At 43.5% G+C, this 22,309-nt stretch overlaps 1 protein-coding gene across 1 annotated transcript in view; it reads right to left on the minus strand.

The window, feature by feature from the left end:
* Positions 1–1,590: 1,590 nt before the first annotated feature.
* The window catches only part of CPN2 (carboxypeptidase N subunit 2), a 34,643-nt gene continuing 13,924 nt past the window's right edge, over positions 1,591–22,309 (minus strand). The window contains exon 2 of the mRNA XM_063919623.1: positions 1,591–4,291. Coding sequence (XP_063775693.1) covers positions 2,666–4,291 — 1,626 coding nt within the window. The 3' untranslated portion in view covers positions 1,591–2,665. The remainder of the gene's footprint in view (positions 4,292–22,309) is intronic.

Here is a 22,309-nt window from a genome sequence, read left to right on the forward strand (position 1 = left end):
GCGGGTGATCATCTATTGGGGAATACTCCTGTCAATATTCAGTTACCTTGGTGAAAAGGGGCTATCCCGGAACTCTGGACCCTACCTTACTCCATCTGGGAAAGTAATCTAAAACAATAAATAAACAGCGCTACCAGGTGCTGGTATTCAAAACAATAGATAAAATTTAATAAAGATGAATTAATGTCATAAACACATATTAAAATCAATTGAATGAAACAAGCCTCATATGCCAGTAATACGACCAAAGGAAATTTCTACGGACTCATGTGGAGGCCAAGTGATGATAGGATTGTTCCAATGCTTTATTAAATCATATCCTGCATGGATAACCATAAGATAATTACCGGATCCTGAGTGGAAGATGGCAGGGTATTCCACCTAGCGCGGTGATGATGACTCTGTCCTGCGCAAATGTAAATGGTGGTTCTCCCTTTTTGTTAAATGTCCACATACATGGATCGGTCTCCGGATAAAAGAGTGTTGGATGGGTCAGAGCTCTGAAGACCACTGTGGGTCGTCCCAAATCTTTAAATCCAATTTTAGGAAAGGCAATGGATAGTCAATTCCATAGATACACTGGCCTTGGCGATGTCCTGGTCATAGGCTGGCAACCTTTTTTTTTTTTTTTTAGGTTGCCAGCCTATGACCAGGACATCGCCAAGGCCAGTGTATCTATGGAATTGACTATCCATTGCCTTTCCTAAAATTGGATTTAAAGATTTGGGACGACCCACAGTGGTCTTCAGAGCTCTGACCCATCCAACACTCTTTTATCCGGAGACCGATCCATGTATGTGGACATTTAACAAAAAGGGAGAACCACCATTTACATTTGCGCAGGACAGAGTCAACATCACCGCGCTAGGTGGAATACCCTGCCATCTTCCACTCAGGATCCGGTAATTATCTTATGGTTATCCATGCAAGATATGATTTAATAAAGCATTGGAACAATCCTATCATCACTTGGCCTCCACATGAGTCCGTAGAAATTTCCTTTGGTCGTATTACTGGCATATGAGGCTTGTTTCATTCAATTGATTTTAATATGTGTTTATGACATTAATTCATCTTTATTAAATTTTATCTATTGTTTTGAATACCAGCACCTGGTAGCGCTGTTTATTTATTGTTTTGTTTTCTTTATGTGGTGACTGACTATCACCTTGATTTAACAGCCGCTTTAGGAAAACAGCCCTGTCTAAGCGCCCAGAGAAAAAATATACTGATTTATTAGTATATTTTTTTATTAAATATCTTTTGGGAAAGTAATCTGTTTGATGGACAGCTGATTTTTAACCCCTTGGTCCACAGAATTTCTGTGGTTAAGCTGTTTTTATTGTTTTAGATGTGAGTGTGATATATAAATAAACCCTTGTTCCTATTCCATGCAGTACTGCTCTGTGTCCTCTTCCTTTATGTCTTTTTGAGATACAAGTTGAGAGAGTAAGAGGAATTAGAGTGTGGCTACCTGATGGAAGAAAAAGACGGAACACGTTTCTGGATTAAAGAACTGGACTTCTTTCACCTCCATTTGAACTAATTTTTAGTGTAAGAACCAAACTCCAATATGACACATAAGCATAGTGATACACAAATATCTTTTATTTATTTTTTATTATTAAAATTTACATTTTTTATTTGTACTGATTTTTGGGGAAAGGGGCTTTTAGCTGTTGGTTCAATTAAAAGCATGCAGGGCTCAGTGTTAATGCTTCATAGGCAGCAGGGGAAACAGTATTATTCTACAGTGTAGCTGTGATTAAAGCTTATTCTGTTGTACTATTAAGTTGATGTTTTTTCATATTATGCAATGTATACATGGTACTATATTTATGTGTAACACGTGTTTGAGATAATTGTTGTGTTTTTACTGCAATATATTTGAAATTATCTTTGTAGCAATCTCTATGTGATTTTAATGTTTAAGGCCTGATTCTGATTTGTATGGAGTTGCACAGCTGCAGGGAAGCGTCTGAGCAACTCTGTACAAATAAAATGCAAATGCAGCTTCCTGCATACATCTGCAGCCTCCTGCATGCATCTGCAAGATCTGTCACAGCATCGGATCGATGGTTACAACTCGCAATATTAGCAGACCACATCAGTAAACAGAGGCCTTCTGAGACTTGCCATAGGATCCGGAAAGCCAAGTCTAGGTAGTCTGCGTCCGACGATGCAGACCCTGGGCCCAACATGCCTTCAAAACAGGGGCGATGTGCCAACGTTTTGAAGAATGGTACCGGTTGCTGCTCCCAAACTCTGCAGCATGATAATCATGCTGCAGCTAAAAGGGGGCTGTGAGTGATATCACAAGACCAGTTCTGCAATGCACTAAGAGGGGGCTGTGAGCGATATCACAAGACCCGTTCTGCATATGCGCATAATGGGTCTTGCGCCTGCACAGACCAACACACATCGGATTTATATGTAAACCATCAGGTTTTCCGTACACATCTGAATCAGGTCCTTAGTCACAACATATGAAAATCTGTATGTATGTATTAGGATTTGTTGTCTTTTATATATTATAATTGCTAAATTACAGTACTACAGTACTACACAGATTTTATACTGATATTTGTATGTGTTCTGTAGTTTAGTGCATTTATGTTTGTATTATACTGTAATAAAATATTTAGTGTGTATATCAGAATATTCTCTATGTGGTTGTGATTGTGAAATTAACGTTAGTGACAGCACAGCCAGATCCTTCATTTGTGTAGCTGTGATAGTATGTTTTGTTTTTGGATTCCTTAAAAATTGAGATATGAATATTAACATCTGTACACACCATCAGCTCACAATTAAGAATGAAGCTACTATTGTTGACTAACAATGCCTTGCAGGTCCTGGGGACAGAAGTTTTGTCACTGTCAGACCCATAAGTGACTGTGTTCTCCCCACTCTTAAATGATGTTTGCAGGTCATCTTGTGGAGGACAGTCTAGCTGTCGTTGTGTCAAAAGCTTGATTGGTTTTTCCAGTAGGTGCTGTGGCCCTGCACACGCAATTTCCGAAACCTGCGTCAGATCCTGGTTTTCACGTATCCATTTATAAAGATAGAGCAATGAACAGTCACACCACCAAGGATTACTATGAAGGACTATTGATATCATGTTGTACAGTGGATCAAATATGCCTTCTGGGAGCATTGTCAGATCGTTGTGATTAAGACTGATGACACGCAAACCAGTCAGATTTTTAAATGTATTGCCATCAATGACACGTAGTTTGTTGTTTTCAAGATAAAGGTGGGTCAGAGACTCAAGACCATGAAAAGTGTTGCCTTGTAATGTTTCAATCTGATTGCCAGACAAAAATAATATTTCTAGTTTGACTAAGTTGGAAAAAACACCTTCTGGAATGCCCTTCATTTGGTTTTCACTCAGAGAAAGGCTGGTTACATTTTGTAATCCATCAAAAATCCCGACAGGGAGATCTGTAATCTGGTTTCTCTCTATGTTGAGCCATATCAGATTGTGCATTGTGGAAAAAACACGAGATGGTAGATTTTTAATGGAGTTGGAAATAAGATTGAGCTTCTTCAAGCTTGTCAGTTTTTCAAAACATTTATCCTGAATCAGATCTAAATGATTTCCCTGTAGTAATAACTCAGTAAGTTGTTTTAGTTTATCAAAGCTTCCTACTGGTATCTGAGTTATATGGTTGTGGTTTAGTTTGAGAATGTTAAGGTTTGATAGCGATCCGAACATATTAAAATCTAGTCTGGTAATTTCATTAGAACCTAGGTTAAGTTCACGCAGATTCCCCAAGTACGTGAAAGCAGTGATGCATATTTGTGTGATGTTGTTTCCCTGTAACGCAAGCAATTCTAATTTTGTTGTCTTATCAAAGAGTCTACAGCGTACAACCTTGATTGCATTGTGTGTAATTGTGAGTTTTTTAAGTTCTGGAAGTTCACTAAATGTCTCAGGTTCCAGGTCCACAAGTGGGTTGCCTGTTATCTGCAAATCAGAGAGATTATACAGCCCATGAAACGCATTTTCACTTATGGAATTTATATTGTTGTTGACAAAAAATAGTTTTTTTAAATCATTGTGACTTATGAAAGATGCATTGTTCAGCTTTTCTATGGAAGTCTCTACAAACGTGAGTTCACTGACATTAGCAGGAATATCAGTGGGGATCTTGAAAATAGTGGAACCGGAACAAAAAACGTTGACTGTATTAAAGCAGTCACACTTGAAAGGACAGTTCTGTGCAAAACTTGATTGAGTATGAACCAAGTAACAGATGAGAACGACTTTCACCAGCATGCTCCTTGCCTGAAAAACAAGGTTACCATAATGTATTATTTATTATAGTCAACCAACGTGAGTTAAAGTAGCAAAGACAATTTACAAGCTGCAGGATGGAACTGAGCCAGAGTGGCATGCCAATGTGTTTTGTAGCCAGATATTGTGTGTTTTCCCATTGTGCATGCTCCTTAGTCCAGTGCACACATATAGGAGTGATTCAGAGGTGTAAGCGACTCCACATCTCCACTAGTTGCAGAAAGGGTGTAACTGGCTTTAACAGTATGTTCACATGTAGGCTAAGTTTAGTGAGGGCATGCTAAGGACTTATAGAATTAGGGGCTATGCAGAGCAACTGTTTGTGTGAACACAGAGACCTGTCTAGTTTCATATGGACCTCTTGTACCAACTACAGGCAGAGCCGGATTAAGGGGGGTGCCCCGGGGATACATACCCCGGGCCCCGCTTTCCAAAAGGGCCCCCCGCCGCTATCCCACAGATCGGATCTGTGTTCTGATCCGATCTGTAATTCTGAGCTGTGGCCGTCACTGCAGCGGAGGTGTCCTGGTCAGCTGCGCTCAGCTGTTTTTCATGTGGTGGGTCTGCAGGCTGGTTCATCGATTGCTGATTGCCGAGTCATTGCCTAGCTGCCGGGGACGGAAGTGCAGGAGGGTTGATCGCGGCAGAGTCTGTAGCGGCTGGTAAGTAACACACACACACACACACCTCTCTCATAGGGGCCACACTGTCTTACGTGCCCCTCCCCCCATGGTCGTAATCCGTCCCTGACTACAGGACTCATAATGAGGATGGTTATAAAACCAAGCATACTCTCTGACATTGTCCTCAGGAAACCTCATCTTTATTATTTGCAGGATTGCAAGAAATACACATACTGGAAAATACAAGCAAAATATCATAGTCACGTAGAACAACCGACTTTATCAACAATTACCTTTTGTTTATTCTCAATATAGTGCATTCAAGCATCACTCATTCAGAGTAGGGTGTCACCCCAAAAATACACAATAATGACCATATGAGCTCATTAAAATGTCTTGTCCCATAACATAAAATCTTGCATTTTTGCTCCTAGTCCCCAACTAACAGTTAAAAGGTCCACCCTGCTCCACCTATCATCAGAATTGGACTGGCCCAGCGGGGAGCCGTGTAAACATCCTGTCATTGGTAGGCCACACACCCCTCCTTGCTTCAAAGATATGCCCACTTCAGTGTGGAGGCGGGGCCTTTGTAGTGCATTGATGAGGGCGTAGCAGGTAACATCCCTGCACATCTCTGCAGCGCCATAGATCTCCTGGTGGGAGAAGCAGCTGACTTGCAGGCATGCAACTAGAAATAGTTAACCACTGACAGTAGATGGTTTTGCCATCAATGGTTGTAGATCTAATGGTTGTCCACTCTCCAAGACACATAGTTTAGTGGGATTTTTTTTTCTCTACCTGGCATCGGGACACATAGCCTAGCTGCATCAGGACACATAGCCTAGCTCCATCTCGACCCACGAAACACCACCTGTGCGACCTATAAACTCTTTTGTGTGTCCACTGCCCCTCCTAGGACTTCTGAAACCTTCACCCGGAGAGTGGCATCATGTAAGTTCTTTTGCATGGCCGCCAATCACCATGCCTTCCTCTGGCAAATTCTGTCTTCAGGAGCTCTTCCTTGTTTCTGCTCCGCTGTCGGACTGACACCTGCTACCTCACGCTGGCTAATATTAGCTGGCACAAGGGGGCGGGGTGATGACGAGGTGAGATGTGATCTTGAATTTTAAAAATGCTTTAGCACGCCTGCTGCCAAACTCTGCACTGATGGCTGGTGGAAAGTGGATCTTCCAGGATCCAGGCCCACTGCCATTCCTGCATTGTCCCACCTCCATGCTCCCTATCACTGCTGCATCAAATATGGTCCCACAGCATTGAAGGATGGTTGCTGGATCCCTTTATAATCCACACTGCCACCGTGCTGACAGTGTATAGGGCTGCCGGGACCAAAGATCGGTTACTTGCTCCAGTCTCAGCAGCCTACAAACTTGTATATTAGTTGGCTGGTTGGGTCTCCAGATTTTTAAGCATGTTTAAAAATCAGGAGACCCAACAGGCAACCACCATCGGATGTATGGGTTGGTCGGTGGAGGGTACACACTTGTCCAATGTTAGACAAACCAGTCGGTCAGGAGTCGGATCTCCCGAGGATTGGACAAGTGTGGACCCATACAGTCTCCCACCAGCAACCACCAACATGTAGTTACAGTATCATAGGTGAGCGTTTTGTTACCATGTTATTGGAGTGTAGTGTACTTAGTATAGAGCTGGTCAAGTCCTGGTGGACAGCCACTGCAGGACACATCCCTAGCTAGGCCCATGGGTGAAGCTAGTGGTGCCTTTTGGGTTGAGCATGACACACCCCAGAAGAGGCTTCCTGGGTCAAAGTTCTGCCAACCATACACCAATGGAAGGTCCAACCAGGGCCCCAATCCCCTAGTATGTCTTCTGGGAGCCAATGTTACCAGGCTGAAAAATTTTCCTCCAAATTCATCCCGTAGAAAGCCCATAATAACTGGAAAATGTAAACCTAGGCAACACTGAATACTTCAGCTAGTATATATATATATATATATATATATATATATATATATATAAAATTGTTTGTATATAGGTGCGGGATAAACGCTACAACTACTAAACTGATTTTGATGGTGTTTATACTGAAATGTTCCTTGAGGTCCTCCTAGTAACATAAGCTGTGAATCATCTCGCTATCATGTTAATTGGCTAATTAGCAAACAAAAATTAGAAAAAATAAACAGTATAAGGACATCTTGTAGTCAAAAAGTAGAATGCTGGTATGAATCATCTTGATATCATGTTAATTGGCTACACACACACCACCACACATATATACACACACATATCACACATATACATACACCACACACATATACTCAAGACACACACACACATCTCTCTATACCTATATTTTATATCTTTACTATTAATAAATTTTCATTTGTATGCATGTTCACGATAATCTCAATAACTATAAAACCAATTTTGACTGGATGCATGGATGCAAAACCTTGCTATTATACAGAGGCATAGCAATAGCCCTCGCAGAACCCGTAGTGGCTAGGGGGTGCCGGGGTTCCACACTCTGGGGCAAATGTATTAACCTGGAGAAGGCATAAGGAAGTGATAAGTGCAAGGTGATAAACGCACCAGCTAGTCAGCTCATAACTGCCATTTTGCATATTGGAGCTGATTGGCTGGTGCGTTTATCACCTTGCACTTATCACTGGTTTCTCACTTCCTTATGCCTTCTCCAGGTTAATACATCTTCCCCATAATTTCAAATGTAGTGCTGGCAGCCAATCACAGTTCGCAGGCCGGCAGCGAGCTCCAATTGGCTCACAAACCAGTGTCATATTTGAAATGGCCGTCAGACTCAGCGAAGGGCAGGAAAGCCACACTCCACTCTTCTTCCCTCCCCTCAGCGACGGTGCCGGCAGAAACTACAGCAACAGAGGCGGCGGCCAGTACTGGTGAGCACTGCTTGGGGCATGTGAAAGCAAATACTACTGGGCACATAATGTGTAAGTGGCACTACTGGGGGCATTAAGTGTAAGTGACATTATAATGCCATGGGTGGGGCACCAGAAACTTTTTTTTGACAGGGGAGCACAGCATTTATAGTTACGCCACTGCTATTATAAACATCAAAATCACTTTGCCATTTGTTGCTGCTAAAAACGTCAGATTGTGATTCAAAAACGTCTACTGCTGTGACTTTAAAATAATCTCACTGTGTACTGCTGCTACTATATCATATGCCATCTATTTCTGCAGACAAAAAGATTTCACAGTATGTTGATATGTCAGTGTGAATAAGAAAAAGTACAAGTCATTGTGCTATTGTGGCTATTATGATACAAATACCAGTCTACTATCAGAGGGGATTTCTATTTTAGGCTATGAGTATATAATTGGTGTATTGGTATATACATTTATACTCTCTAGTGTTTTATTGTACTGTATTTATGTTTTTATTATGTGGAAATTTCTATTTTTATCAGTTATCCTTTTGTCAGCACACAGCTCTACCTTTGCTTCTCTTATTGATATTTGAAATCATTGCCTTAACCTTGCAAACATATTACATCATATCAAAAACAATCTTTTTATTTTTATGTTTTGTAACTCATAATTAAAATAGGAAGGATGCCTAAGGCTGAGTACACACTATGTGATAAATCATTTATGCATGTGCCTGGGAAAGTGGGCGTGGCCTTGCAACTACATATTATGTTATCAAATTATAAATATATATATTATTGTCTTATTCTCAACCCCCCCTCTACACACACAATTGGCAACCTTACACATAATGCGAACAGTAGTGCTCCTTACATGTAATGCCCCCAGTATAGCACAAGATAACATGTAATACCCCAGTATAGTGGCAGTTACACATACTGCCCCAAGTATGGTATCAGATACATGTAATACCCCTAGCAGTGCCATATAGACTTAATGCCCACAGTAGTGCCAGTTACTTGTAATCTCTCAGCAGTGCCAGATACACATAATGCCCCAGTATAGTGCCAGTGACACATAATTCCCTAAGTATAGTATCAGATACACTTAATGCCCCAGTATAGTGCCAGATACACGTAATACCACATTATAGTGCCAAATACACTTAATGCCCCCAGCAGTGCTAGTTGCATATAATGCCCCCAACAGTGCCATTTACACGTAGTGCCCTCAGTATAGTGCCAGTTACACATAATGCCCTAATATAGTGCCAGATACACATAATGCCCCAGTAATGACCCAAGTATAGTGCCATTTACACATAATGCACTAAGTATAGTGCCAGATACACATAATGCCCCAGTAATGACCCAAGTATAGTGCCATTTACACATAATGCACCAAGTATAGTGCCAGATACACATAATGCCCCAGCATAGTGCCAGATACACGTAATACCCCAGTAACGTGCCAGATAAATGTAACGCCCCAGTATAGTGTCAGATACATGTAATACCCCAAGTAGTGCCAGATACACGTAATCCCCCAACAGAGACAGGTACACATAATGCCCTCAGCAGTGCCAGATGCACATATTGCCCTCAGCAGTGCCAGATACATGTAATGCCCCCAGTAGTGCCAGTTACACGTAATGCCCCCAATAGTGCCAGATACACGTAATGCCCCCAGCAGTGCCAGATATGCATAATGCCTCAGTATAGTTCCAGTTACTTGTATTGCCCCAAGTATAGTATGTATTGCCCCAGTATAGTGCCAGATACACATAATGCCCTAAGTATTTAGGGTTTACTCTCATTTCTCTCTGTGTGTTGCAGCTATCTACTGCCCACCTGGGCATCCCAAACAATTTCTGGAAGATTTTTCAGCCTGGTTCCCTCACTTCCTATCCTCTGACATCTCCACCATTATCATGGGTGATTTCAATATTGCTATGGATTGTCCAAAATCTGCTGCTCAAACCTCCAAACTACTCCTCCGCTCTTGGCCTCTCCCAATGGCTGACTCCTCTACTCATCAGGAGGGCCACTGCCTTGATCTAGTATTCACCAGACTATGCTCCGTCTCTGAACTCACTAACACTCCTTTCCCCCTCTCAGATCACAACCTTATCACCTGCATGCTCTCCTCTGTTAATTCAAACCCTGTGTTGCTGAAGTCCTCCAATCCTTCTCAAACCCACAGAAATATTAACACAATTAATCTTCAAGAACTTTCCACTTCACTCCAACAACTCCTTTCACCTATTTCTGCATTCACCTCTCCCGAGATGGCTGTATCACACCTGAACGAGACTCTAGAACTAGCCCTTGATGAAGTGGCTCCAGCTACCCATCACACTCCACGTAGGCCTAGATGTCAACCATGCCACTCCAAATTAACAAGACAACTACAAAAACTCACACGAAAACTTGAACATCAGTGGCGTAAATCTCGTATTTCAAGTGACTACCTCACATATAAGACTGTCTACCACTCTTATAGAAATGCCCTGGACAGTGCCAAACAAACATATTTCCAAACTCTTATCTCTGCTCAAGCCTTTAACCCCAAATGACTCTTTAATACATTTAAATCACTTCTGAATTCTCCCTCACCTACCCCACCAGCCACTATCAAGGCACAGGATCTTGCTTCCTACTTCAAGGAGAAGATCGATAAGATCCAAAATGAAATGGTACGCTCTTCGGCAGCCAGTGACCTGTTCCGTTCTTTACCTGAACCATCTGGCACTCTCTCTTCATTTGCTCCCACAAATGAAGATGAAGTATCATCACTCTTCTTATTCTGCTTCTCTACTACCTCTCCTCTTGATCTTTTACCCTCACAAAAAAGTAAAGCTCTGTCTCTGGTGCTCATCCCTACCTTAACTAACATCGGTAATCTCTCTCTCTACTGGTATTTTTCCTTCACTCTTCAAGCATGCAGTGATTACTCCCATTTAAAAAAAACAAAATTCTGACCCTAACGCTCTCTCAAACTACCGCCCTATCTCTCAGCTCCCTTGTCTCTCTAAGCTACTTGAGAGACTTGCCTACACTCGACTCACACACTTTACACACTTTATTGGACCCACTTCAGTCAGGCTTCCGTTCCCAACACTCCACATAGACAGCACTGACTAAAGTGGTTAATGATTTGGTCACTACGAAGTCTAAAGGCCATTACTCACTACCAGGGGCGGATTGAGAACAAAAAGCGGCCCTGGAAAAATTTGTACTAGTGGCTCCACATGGGCAGCACCAGCGGTGTAAGGTCTAGCCTTGGGCCATGGCAGCAGCACCCTCCCCCCAAGACTTCCCAGATAGTGGGCATGTCCAGCATCAAGGGGGAAATTAAAAGGAAATAAAATTAAATATTATGAGCACATTATATGATACACTTTCAGAATTTAGTAAACTATATAATTCTATTTTCTTGCTTATTGCACCAACCGTATCCCAATCACTATTCACTCAATCTTGTATGTCAGCCAAGCAGGCAGACAGAGCATACACTAGATCATCTGCAATCACAGGCTAAGTGGCAAAGTCATTTTCATATATGCTAATTATTTTGCATCTTATTCATTATGTCTATAAAAAGGACCTGTCACAACTGAGGGCCTGAGCTGACGGGAGGCAGCCTCAGTTGTAGGGGCTGAGATGTACCGGAACCTGGGAGGTTGTATCAGACCCCTGGACATGTAAGTAACATGAATAATAACTGCCCGAAGGCGTGACCACGACAACTTGGATAAAAGTCAATAATGTTTATTATGACAACTCCGCAACACAGCAGCAGTAAAAGAAAACGTAAAAGTCAGCAAAGAATAAATACAGTTCCTGGGTACTACAGGATGGCAGGAGCCACAGGGCACTGGTAGTGTGAGATAGTTCTTATGATCTTCTAGATGGAAAGTCCTTACCAGGCCCGACTGTAGCAATGGAGATAACCCAGGATTGTGCCAGCTGGTGTTCCAGGAAAAGCTGGGTTGCTGAAGATAAAACAGCTGCTGTGGATACTGGCTGGAACCAGACTGTTGTTAGCACGGAGTGGATACTGGCTGGAACCAGTTAAATAATAAATGAACTTGGGAGCGATGAAATATGAACTGAAATGTAGAACTTGAGAGCGGAGAAATAATAATACCGGTGGAGAGTGGTAAAGTGTAGAAAGGACACCGGCCCTTTAAGGGAAGCTGTACTCTGCTGGAAGCTGAGCTGGAAGCAGGTAATGTTGTAGCTGGAAACAGATGAATCCACAATGGATTGGAGATTCAGGCTACACCGCAGGTGGAATGCTGGTGCGGGTCTCTATGGTGGAAGTCTTGAGACAGGAGCTGGAACCTGGAAGACAATCACAGGAGAGAGACAAACAGGAACTAGGTTTGACAACCAAAGCACTGACGCCTTCCTTGCTCAGGCACAGTGTATTTATACCTGCAGCAAGGAAGGGATTGGCTAGGCAATTATGCAGATTATCAATACTGAGAACAGATTGGTGGAAATGATCAGCTGACAGAATCCAAGATGGCTGCGCCCATGCAGACACTTGGAGGGAAGTTTGGTTTGTAATCCATGTGGTAATGAAAACAGTAATGGCGGCGCCGGCCACCGGAGACAGGAGGCGCCAGGCTGACAGATGCACATCCAACCACGCGGACACAGCGGAGGCCGCGGCTGACGTAATCGCCACTCAGACACTCTGCATGCAGAAGTTCAGGGACGGCGGCGGAGGCCGCGGGAGACGCCATGCCAGGTGTAATATGGCGTTTACTGTGACAGGAGAGGATACAGGAATGTACACATCAGGATAACAGATGGGATCCGGTCCTGGAGCGCTGAGCCAGCCTTAGGAGGCATCTGATGGGTAAGAAATGGCGTCCAGATACCCGGATCGTGACAGCACCCCCCCCTTTAGGAGTGGCCCCAGGACACTTCTTTGGCTTTTGAGGAAACTTGGAATGGAATCTCCGGACCAAGGCAGGAGCATGGACATCAGAAGCATTGGTCCATGAACGTTCCTCAGGACCATAACCCTTCCAGTCAATAAGATATTGTAGTTGACCGTAACGGTGACGTGAGTCCAGGATCTTGGCCACTTCATACTCAACGCCTCGTTGAGTTTGGACTTTCGGAGTTGGAGGAAGTGAGGAATGAAACCGATTCAAGATCAGCAGTTTCAACAGGGTGTCAAAGTCAGAAAAATATCTCTATGCACACTACCATATTTGCACCTCACACTGGTCCGCGCTGCGCATGCGTGCGCTTTCCCGTGATAGCGCATACCCGCTGATGCGTGCACCCGCTCGCATCGGTATGCGTATTTACGGTAAAGAGTATGTAGTCGTAGCGTGCGACCCAATCGTTACATATTTCCACAAATAATGTATTTTGTAGATCATGGTCCCTTTGATAGATTCTGAAAGTTTGGTTAATATAGAATGTTCATGAACAGAGGAATCCCTCTTTGTTTGATACGAAGGGTCAGATAGGAGTAATACAGTGGTGTTTAGTATCCATCGGAAGAGTATTTAATTAGAAATATTCCGGTGTTGGTTTGAAGCAGATCAATCGCTCGTGCGAATAGTTATGGACATAAGAAGTTTATGAACATTTACTTTATTTGCACTTTATTACCCATGCGGCGGGAAACCCAGTTTCCCTCCCACCTGAGCAGTTGGAAATAGTCACAGCCCACCTGTATGAATCAACCTATGACCTTTTGTTATAATGCGAAGCCGAATTCCTGTGTCCAATGAACAATGAGATTGTAGGGACCATTGAATTGTATTGTGTGTGGGGCATAAATAGCAGGCCGACCATATCCAACTTCACTCTCTTCAACGGTTCTCATTGCTGATAATCGGGAGCTGGATATCGAGGCGCATGCGATCGTTCCCCTTGTGCGTAAGTTTTCTCCGTGATCATATTGTCTTACTGTGAGCCATCTCTCTCTCTCTCTCTCTCTCTCTCTCTCTCTCTACTCTTTCTCTCGTATTTTCCCTTGATTAGATTGTATTGTATTGTATTGTATTTATAGTGTAGTTATTTGGTTAGGAAGTCTCTGTTATATTGTAGTGTATCATTTGTACTGTGATTCCTTTTTACAAGTATATTAGTTATAATACATTTAATAGGCTTTGGACCCTAAACAAGTATCTGTGTATTTTCTCATAGTGTTAAGTATTCTCTGAGCGTCGGTGACGCTCAAGCAGCTTTGTAGTTAATCAGGTTACACAAGGTTGCACTTACACTTTGTCTCTACACTAAGGTTTACTGTGTATTTCATTGTTAGAGGTATAGATATAAAGGTTTAACGTTGTGAGCGTCTGCATCGCTGGTGATCTCCTCGTGGTCCCGAGCGCTGCTACGCTATAGCGAATCATTACGATAAGTCAACAGCCAATAGTCTGCCTGCCTGCGATCACTTGGCCGTGAGTGAACGTGACGCCTGAGCGTCTCGATCACGGCTAAGCGATCGATACGCAACTTGTGTACCCTTACGGTACTTCTCACGTAGATAGCGTACAGTGTTCTTAGACCTCATAAAGGGTTATATATACGATAAATATTTAGCTTTATCAATTGGCGGCTCGTCCTGTCCTTCACATATCTGCACTAGGTAGATCAGCAGACGTTATCCCTCAGCAAAGGGCGGGAGGTTGTCTCGCAGTGCTGACGGGATAAGCGTCTGCTTCGCTTAGATAAAGAGTGCTGAAGGAATCCGGGAACCGGAGGTAAGAACAAAACGCTAGTGTCTTTTAAAACTGTATTTTTCTGTCTTGCGTACACACGCACGCACACATATCTGCATTTCTTTTTCTTTTTCATTTTCGTATATCACTCTCCTGTCTGCCAGTTTTATAGTCGATAGAAGTGCTAAAAAAAGATTTGCCGTTATTTCATAGTTTAAGAGTAAAGGTAATATAGTTAAAAGATAGACAAACACACAGTTTTGCCTGGGAGATAAGGCGAAGTCAGTGTGTTGTGTGGTAGATGATCAAGGATCATCTACATTGATAAAAATATAAATTGTGTTACGGTGGATCTTTGCATTGCGTACACGTGTCTCTAACAAAGACTAGCGTACGCAATCCAAAGGCCGACGCACGCAGCGTACATTACGCAACGGAGCGTCCGGTTATGCCCACGTAGCTCAAATCACGAAAAGTTGAATTTTAGCGCAAAGCGATAATTAACGCAAAGGCGATAGTTAGCGCTAAGCGGTAAATAGCGCAAAAGGCGATAAATAACGCAAGTCTATTTTTGGAAAATCTGAAATTTAGTTTAACAGATCCTGCTCCTAATTGGTAACACAGCTGGGCTAAAGAAAATTTCTGCGCAGAAATAGAAATAGAAACAAAAGTGTACATGTGATGAGTGAGTGTTTTTACAATTTTTAAAGGTTGAACCACAAGAAAAGTCGAGTACTCGTGAGGTACATGCGTGTAAGTGACGTGCACGGTGGCTAGGGAGGCATCTCTGGTTAAATATACAATTTTGAGCATTAGAGTATAGCAGACCAGGAGGTCATACTGTAACAAGACCAGGAGGTCATACTGTAACAAGACCAGGAGGTCATAACAGACCAGGAGGTCCAGGTACAGCCGACAAGGAAGTCCGCTATACAGTTCACAGGCACAACACCGAAAAGGGTTGGTGCAACACCCATATAGGCCATATAAGCTCTGGCTGAAGGAATTCGCAGTCGTAAGTTTCGATTCCATTGGTCTTTCCGTACATAAGCTTAGTTGTTTGTGTACTGAACGACTGGACCGCACGTAAGTGTGTGCAGTGGTTAGTAATCTGACCTAGTACCATTAGAGTAAAGGGGTCACAAACGCTATCTGTACACTCTAACGTGATTTGTGTAATTTTTTATTTTAAGGGAAGTTCGCTGCTCACTCAGGAACTATCCAGCAACCAATAGTTACTGGAAAGAGTAAGTGTTCTTCGGATAACCCTCACAGGTTCCAGTAAATAGAGGTTCAGGTCGCAGGGGCCCTAGGTCGAGTACGCCAGCACCATATCGGTGTGATCAGGTCGTATAGGTCGGCGTGGGCGAGTGAGTGGGGTACTCGGTAAACCGCCACCGTCAGCCTATTGTTGGCATTTGGTTTTTCGTAAAGGGTTGGCTAAATAAAGCAACACTTTCGAACTATGGGGGCCACTTGTTCAGGTAGGGGGCGATCAACCTCGGTTCGGGTTGATTCAGTGGTCCGGCCAATTGGGTCGGCCAGGTATATAATGTGTGAGAAATATGGAAGTCACACAGAAACTTTATGTGATGAATGGGAGAGAATGACTGTGCATGACGGGGAGAAATTCCCAAGAATAGGGAGCTTCAGCTCAGAAGTGTTATAAAATTTAAGGAGGAGGATATGTCTCATAAAATCAACAAAGAGACGAATTCAGCATTATGATTATTTACAGTTGTGGCAACAGGAAGGTGAGATACAGAGAGGTTTGGCTCAGGCGGCGGGATCTGGCTCTAACAGAAAACTAATTGCCACGGCCCCGCCGCCACCATATATATCAGGAGAGAAGTTGATTACGGAGAAAGACGCACTAAGGGGTAACACAAAATCACTTAGTAACTGTGTAAATGTTAATGATAATGTTAACCCATTAACCAATGCAAGTATTAACCCGTGCAAGTTGTACCCTGTTTTGAACTTTCCTCAGGAGTGTGATCAAGAGGACGAAGCGACAACGATTTCAGCGCTCTCTCTAGCAGCCACCATAGCAGAGACCACAGTAGGCACAGCTCCACCCACGAGATTAGTAAAGGCCCCTAGCGGAGGGATAGGTGAGGTCGTATCAACTGGTAAGTACGGCACCATGCATTATGCTGAGACTATTTCACCACAGCCTGTAGAACCTACACAGAATGAGGTTGTTAGAATTACACCTGTTAGAGTAATAGCAGTGCCAAATGGGAAAACAGACGCATCAGGAGCCACTCCCATTAGGAACATTGCCATGTACACTCCATTTTCCCGAATGGAATTAAGGACCATAGTGTCTGAATTTCCTGACCCTAGAAAAGACTTAGTTGCCAGTCAAAAATACATCAGAGACTTAGGTAACACTGTAGAGCCCAACAATAAAGACTGGCAGATATTGCTGAGAGCATGTTTACCCTCAAATGTCGACGCAACTCAATTTTTAGCTGATTGCGGACTAGGTCATGATGTACCTCTTACAGATGTGTACAACCAAGATAATGTGAAAAGAATAAACTTGCAGCTAAAAGAGTATTTCCCAGCAGTAGCTAAATGGAATAAGATATTCTCCATTAAACAGAAGGAGTCAGAGACAGCTGCAGAGTATTTTCACAGAGCATTATTAGAAATGGCAAAATACACAGGTATAGAGGACATTAAAACAGACACAAACCATCGGGAAGTAGCAGTATCGGTACTGATGGATGGTTTAAAAGAGTCATTGAAGACTAGGGTACAGACCACGCAACCATGTTGGCGAGGTCTGTCTGTGGCTACTTTGAGAGAGGCTGCTATTGATCACGACAGAAACATCACCAGACATAGGGAACAACAAGGTGACAAATTAATGTCAGTAAGTATACAGGCTCTGACCACAAGGCAGCCTTTGTTTGTATCACCAAATCCTGTGGGTAAGTCAAGTATGGTTACTTGTTATTCTTGTCACAAACAGGGACACATGGCACGAGATTGTAGAGTAAAGAATTCACGAAACACATACCAACCCCCTAGACAACGACACGACACACGACATTGGGAGCAAGGTCCGCAGAAACGGAGTTATGAGCCACATACAGGGGAAACAAAAAGATATCCCCCAAACAGAGACTGGCATGCCTCTGGTAGTTCCCAACTATCTCCCTCACAAATAGTTGCTGCCAGCGGGATTCAGGGAGGTCACCATACCCAATAGGGGTGTGGCCATACCTGTAATCTGCAGCCAGTGAAATTGATTGCCAACCTTGAAAGTGAACCCGAGGTCGCAATCAATGTAGCTGGTAAAACTTTAAACTTTCTTGTAGACACAGGGGCGGCCAAGTCAGTGATAAATTCGACAGTGGGCATGAGAACCACTGGTAGGACAATTCCAGCCATGGGAGTAACAGGAGTAGTCCAGCACTACCCTGTTAGCAAACCAGCCGAGATTACAATAGGGCCTTTGCATACCAAGCATTCCTTTTTGCTGGCTGCATCGGCACCAACCAATCTCCTGGGAAGAGACTTACTGTGTAAAATGGGGTGCGTCATTTATTGTACTCCTGAAGGTGTATTCTTGGACATACCTGAGAAACACGCTCAGGAAGTGCGAGACATGTTAGACTCCCCATCAAAATTAATGTCACATACCATTATGACAAATAGGAATCCATCCCAAATAGAAGAGATGACATCTCAGATACCAGAGTCACTTTGGACAAAAGACGGACAGGACACTGGATTAATGGCAAACGTAGCTCCAGTAGTTGTACAAGTAAAAGATGGTAGGATAGCTCCAAAAATCCCACAGTATCCTCTGAAGCCAGAGGTGGAGTTAGGAGTTTACCCAGTAATAGAGCGCTTGCTACAACAGGGCATTCTGGTAAGAACGTCCAGCACTGCCAATAGTCCCATCTTCCCTGTTAAGAAGAGTGGGGGGAGGGGTTACAGGCTAGTGCAGGATCTAAGGGGGATTAACAAAATAGTTGAGAGTCAGTTCCCCGTAGTGCCAAATCCAGCTGTCATCCTAATGCAAATCCCTCCCACTGCCAAATTTTTCACTGTTATTGACCTCTGCTCCGCTTTCTTTTCGGTACCTCTGCACCCTGACAGCCAATATTTGTTTGCATTCACATACAGAGGAGTCCAATACACGTGGACTCGATTACCCCAAAGTTTCATAGATAGTCCAAGTATATTTTCTCAGGCTTTGCATGATTGTTTACAGTCTTTCCAACCAGACAGTGGATCAGTATTGATACAGTATGTGGACGATTTATTACTGTGTTCAGATTCACTGGAAGCATCTCTGAAGGATACGAAACAGCTCCTGTTTCATCTTTCAGACACCGGACACAAGGTGTCCAAAGACAAGTTGCAATTATGCCAAACTAAGGTAAAATATTTGGGACACTGTCTAACACAAGGACTGAGACACCTGACCGCTGAAAGAAGCCAAGCAATTAGAGACATGACTCTACCACAAACCCAGCAACAGATCAGAACGTTTTTAGGAATGTGTGGGTATTGCCGTAATTGGATCCCAGGGTTTTCCATATTGGCGTTACCTTTGCAGGAAATGGTCTCCTCAAACAAACCTGATAGGATTTTGCATACAGACGAATCCGAAACAGCATTTGAGAGACTCAAACAGTGCCTAACGCAGGCACCAGCACTAGGTATGCCAGACTATGGGAAACCCTTTGAACTATACGGAACAGAAAGTGCTGGTTGCGCAGCAGGTGTACTAACCCAAAAACACGGTGATGCCAGCAGGCCAGTTGCATACTATAGCGCTCAGCTAGATACGGTAGCGCGATCCCTCCCCACATGCTTGCGAAGCGTTGCGGCGATAGCATTGCTAGTGACAAAAAGCGAAGATGTCGTGCTAGGCCACAACCTCACAATCCATACGCCACATGCAGTATCAGCCTTATTGAATTCTGCCCAAACCAGACACGTCTCATCAGCGAGGTTTACAAGATGGGAATTGGCACTAATGGCCCCCGTAAACATCACCATAAGGAGATGCAGTGCATTAAATCCTGCAACATATCTCCCAGGTGTGCCTGGTCAGGCACAAAGGGTGGAAGGTGAGAGTGCTGGGGAAGGAGGATTTAATACAAAGGAAGATACACATGATTGTATGGAATATTTGACCCAAAATTTTACCGCAAGGCCTGACATCAGTGACAACCCACTGGAAGATGCAGAACTCACGTTCTACACGGACGGTAGTTGTCACAGACAGTCAGACTCGGGAGACTTGTGTACTGGATACGCAGTCGTAGATGACCAAGACACCATAGAAGCGGAACCGCTAGGCCCACCTCACTCAGCCCAGGTTGCTGAACTGGTCGCCCTAACCAGAGCATGTGAATTGGCTAAGGGTAAGTCAGCCAATATCTACACCGATTCTAGATACGCATTCGGGGTAGTCCATGATTTCGGAGCCCTATGGCGCCTCAGAAATTTCATGACGGCAGCTGGTACACCGGTAGCGCATGCAGCTCACATAAAAAGGCTTCTAACAGCGATACAGGAACCCGACAGAGTGGCTGTTATCAAATGTAAAGCACATACATATAGTCAAGACCCAGTATCACTTGGTAACAGCCGAGCAGACGAAGCTGCTAAGTTAGCAGCTGCTACCCCCATACCGACAGACACCACACAACTGATGGTATTCAATACCATCAACACACAAAAGTTGTGTGAGATGCAGAATTTGTGTTCCACACAGGAAAAGGCAGTCTGGAAGGCAAAGGGATGTGGCCAAGAGTCCTCAGGACTCTGGACGGATGGACATGGTAAACCAGTGGCCCCCAGAGCATATCTTCCATGTCTGGCTGAAGCAGCTCACGGGCTGACTCATCTAGGCAAGGAGGGGATGTGCAAATTGGTAAGAGCCTATTGGTGCGCCCCAGGATTCTCCTCTCATGCGAGTAAAAGAGCAATGTCATGCCTTACCTGTTTGAGAAAGAATATTGGAAAGGCAATACCTACAGAACCATCCCATATCCCACCTGCCGGCGGCCCTTTCCAGGTAATACAAATTGACTTCATACAATTACCCCCTTGTCGGAATTTGAAATATGTACTTGTTTGTATAGATGTTTTCTCAAATTGGGTCGAAGCATTTCCTGCAGCTACAAATACCGCTATGTTTACTGCTAAGAAAATTGTGCAGGAATTTGTATGTAGATATGGTATCCCTAGAATAATCGAAAGTGATAGGGGTACCCATTTTACAGGTGATGTCTTTCAAGGAATGTGTAAGTTGATGGGAATTGATAGCAAGCTGCACACTCCGTACCGTCCACAGGCGAGTGCGAAGGTCGAAAGAGTGAACAGCACTATTAAAAATAAATTGAGTAAAGTGATGGCAGAGACAGGATTGACATGGCCAGAAGCTTTACCCATTGTATTGTACAGTATCAGAACCACTCCCAGGTCCCCTCTTAATCTGTCCCCCTTTGAAATCTTATTTGGTCGACAACCGCATGTCATGATTAACCCTCAGGATGATTTGAAATGTAACAATGAAGTAACTGTAAAGTACTTGATTAACATGAGTAAACAGTTAAGGAATCAAAATGATAATCTGAAGTTGGTGATTCCTGATCTACCTGATAGTAATTGTCATGACATTGAACCTGGGGATTATGTAATGATACAGAATTTTCTACGCTCAGGTTGCCTTATTGACAGATGGGAAGGACCATACCAGGTCTTATTGACTAGCACTACGGCATTGAAGGTTGCTGAGAGAGAGACTTGGGTCCATTCATCCCACTGCAAGAAGGTTGCTGATCCAGAGAAGTCCCGTGATAAGGAACAGACGGTAGAGGTTGTATCACTGGAGTGTCTGTTCCAGGAGGACTGAGGCGGCACCTGAGCCTTGAAGACCGAGAGCTGTTGTCGACTCCCCACTCCCTTTTATTGTTTTTCTCCACTTCCCATCCCCTCTCCCTCAAATGTATTTTTCCTCCTTCTCATTCTTCTTCGTCTCCTCCTCAAAGATGGACTTGCCCCAAGAGACTGTGATCCGGATTTTCCTGTTGACCATGATGTTGACCAGAGCAGTCTGTTCCGGCGAGAGTACCATGGAGGTCGATAGAGGTTCTGGAATGAGTTCTGATGATAAAGATGGAGGCGTAGTTTTCCAAGATCAACCTAACCAACAAGCAAAGGCGAGTATCAGAAAACGATCCGATAGCATTGACCATAGAAGAAATTGTGACGGATTGTTAGCTGAAGAAAATTGTATCTGTAGGCTCTGTAACAATGTCATTGAAGATGGGTGCATTAAGAAATGCCAATCCAGTTTTAATATCCATATGGACCGACATCCATTGGGTGATTATCACTCCTTAGTGGGTAATGTATTAAACAAAACAGATTGTTGGGTATGCTCTCAAGTACCTCAGGGTCATAGCAAATCAGGGCTAGTACCATTTCCTCTAACGATAGGGGAGGTACTTGAGTTAAATGGTGGGAGACCGGTGGACCGGAGGTTTAATATCTCCAGCCCTCCTAGTTTGAAGCTCCACCAATACCACGTGGATAGGTCCCTATTATGTTTTAACATCTCCAATCCCAGAAAGCCGGGAAATTGGGAAGTATCATGGAGTAACCACACCATGACCTTTTCACATAGAGCAGATGGAATGCCTACAGATACAGAGCTTGTACGCCACATAGCCAGTAGAGGAAAATCTTTCCGGTATAGATACACCCTAGGAAATAGGATTACTAGAGTTGGAGAAGTATCACCAGGATACTGTGCACATA

The sequence above is a fragment of the Pseudophryne corroboree genome, chromosome 4 (assembly GCF_028390025.1).
Source record: "Pseudophryne corroboree isolate aPseCor3 chromosome 4, aPseCor3.hap2, whole genome shotgun sequence".
Lineage (NCBI taxonomy): Eukaryota > Metazoa > Chordata > Amphibia > Anura > Myobatrachidae > Pseudophryne > Pseudophryne corroboree.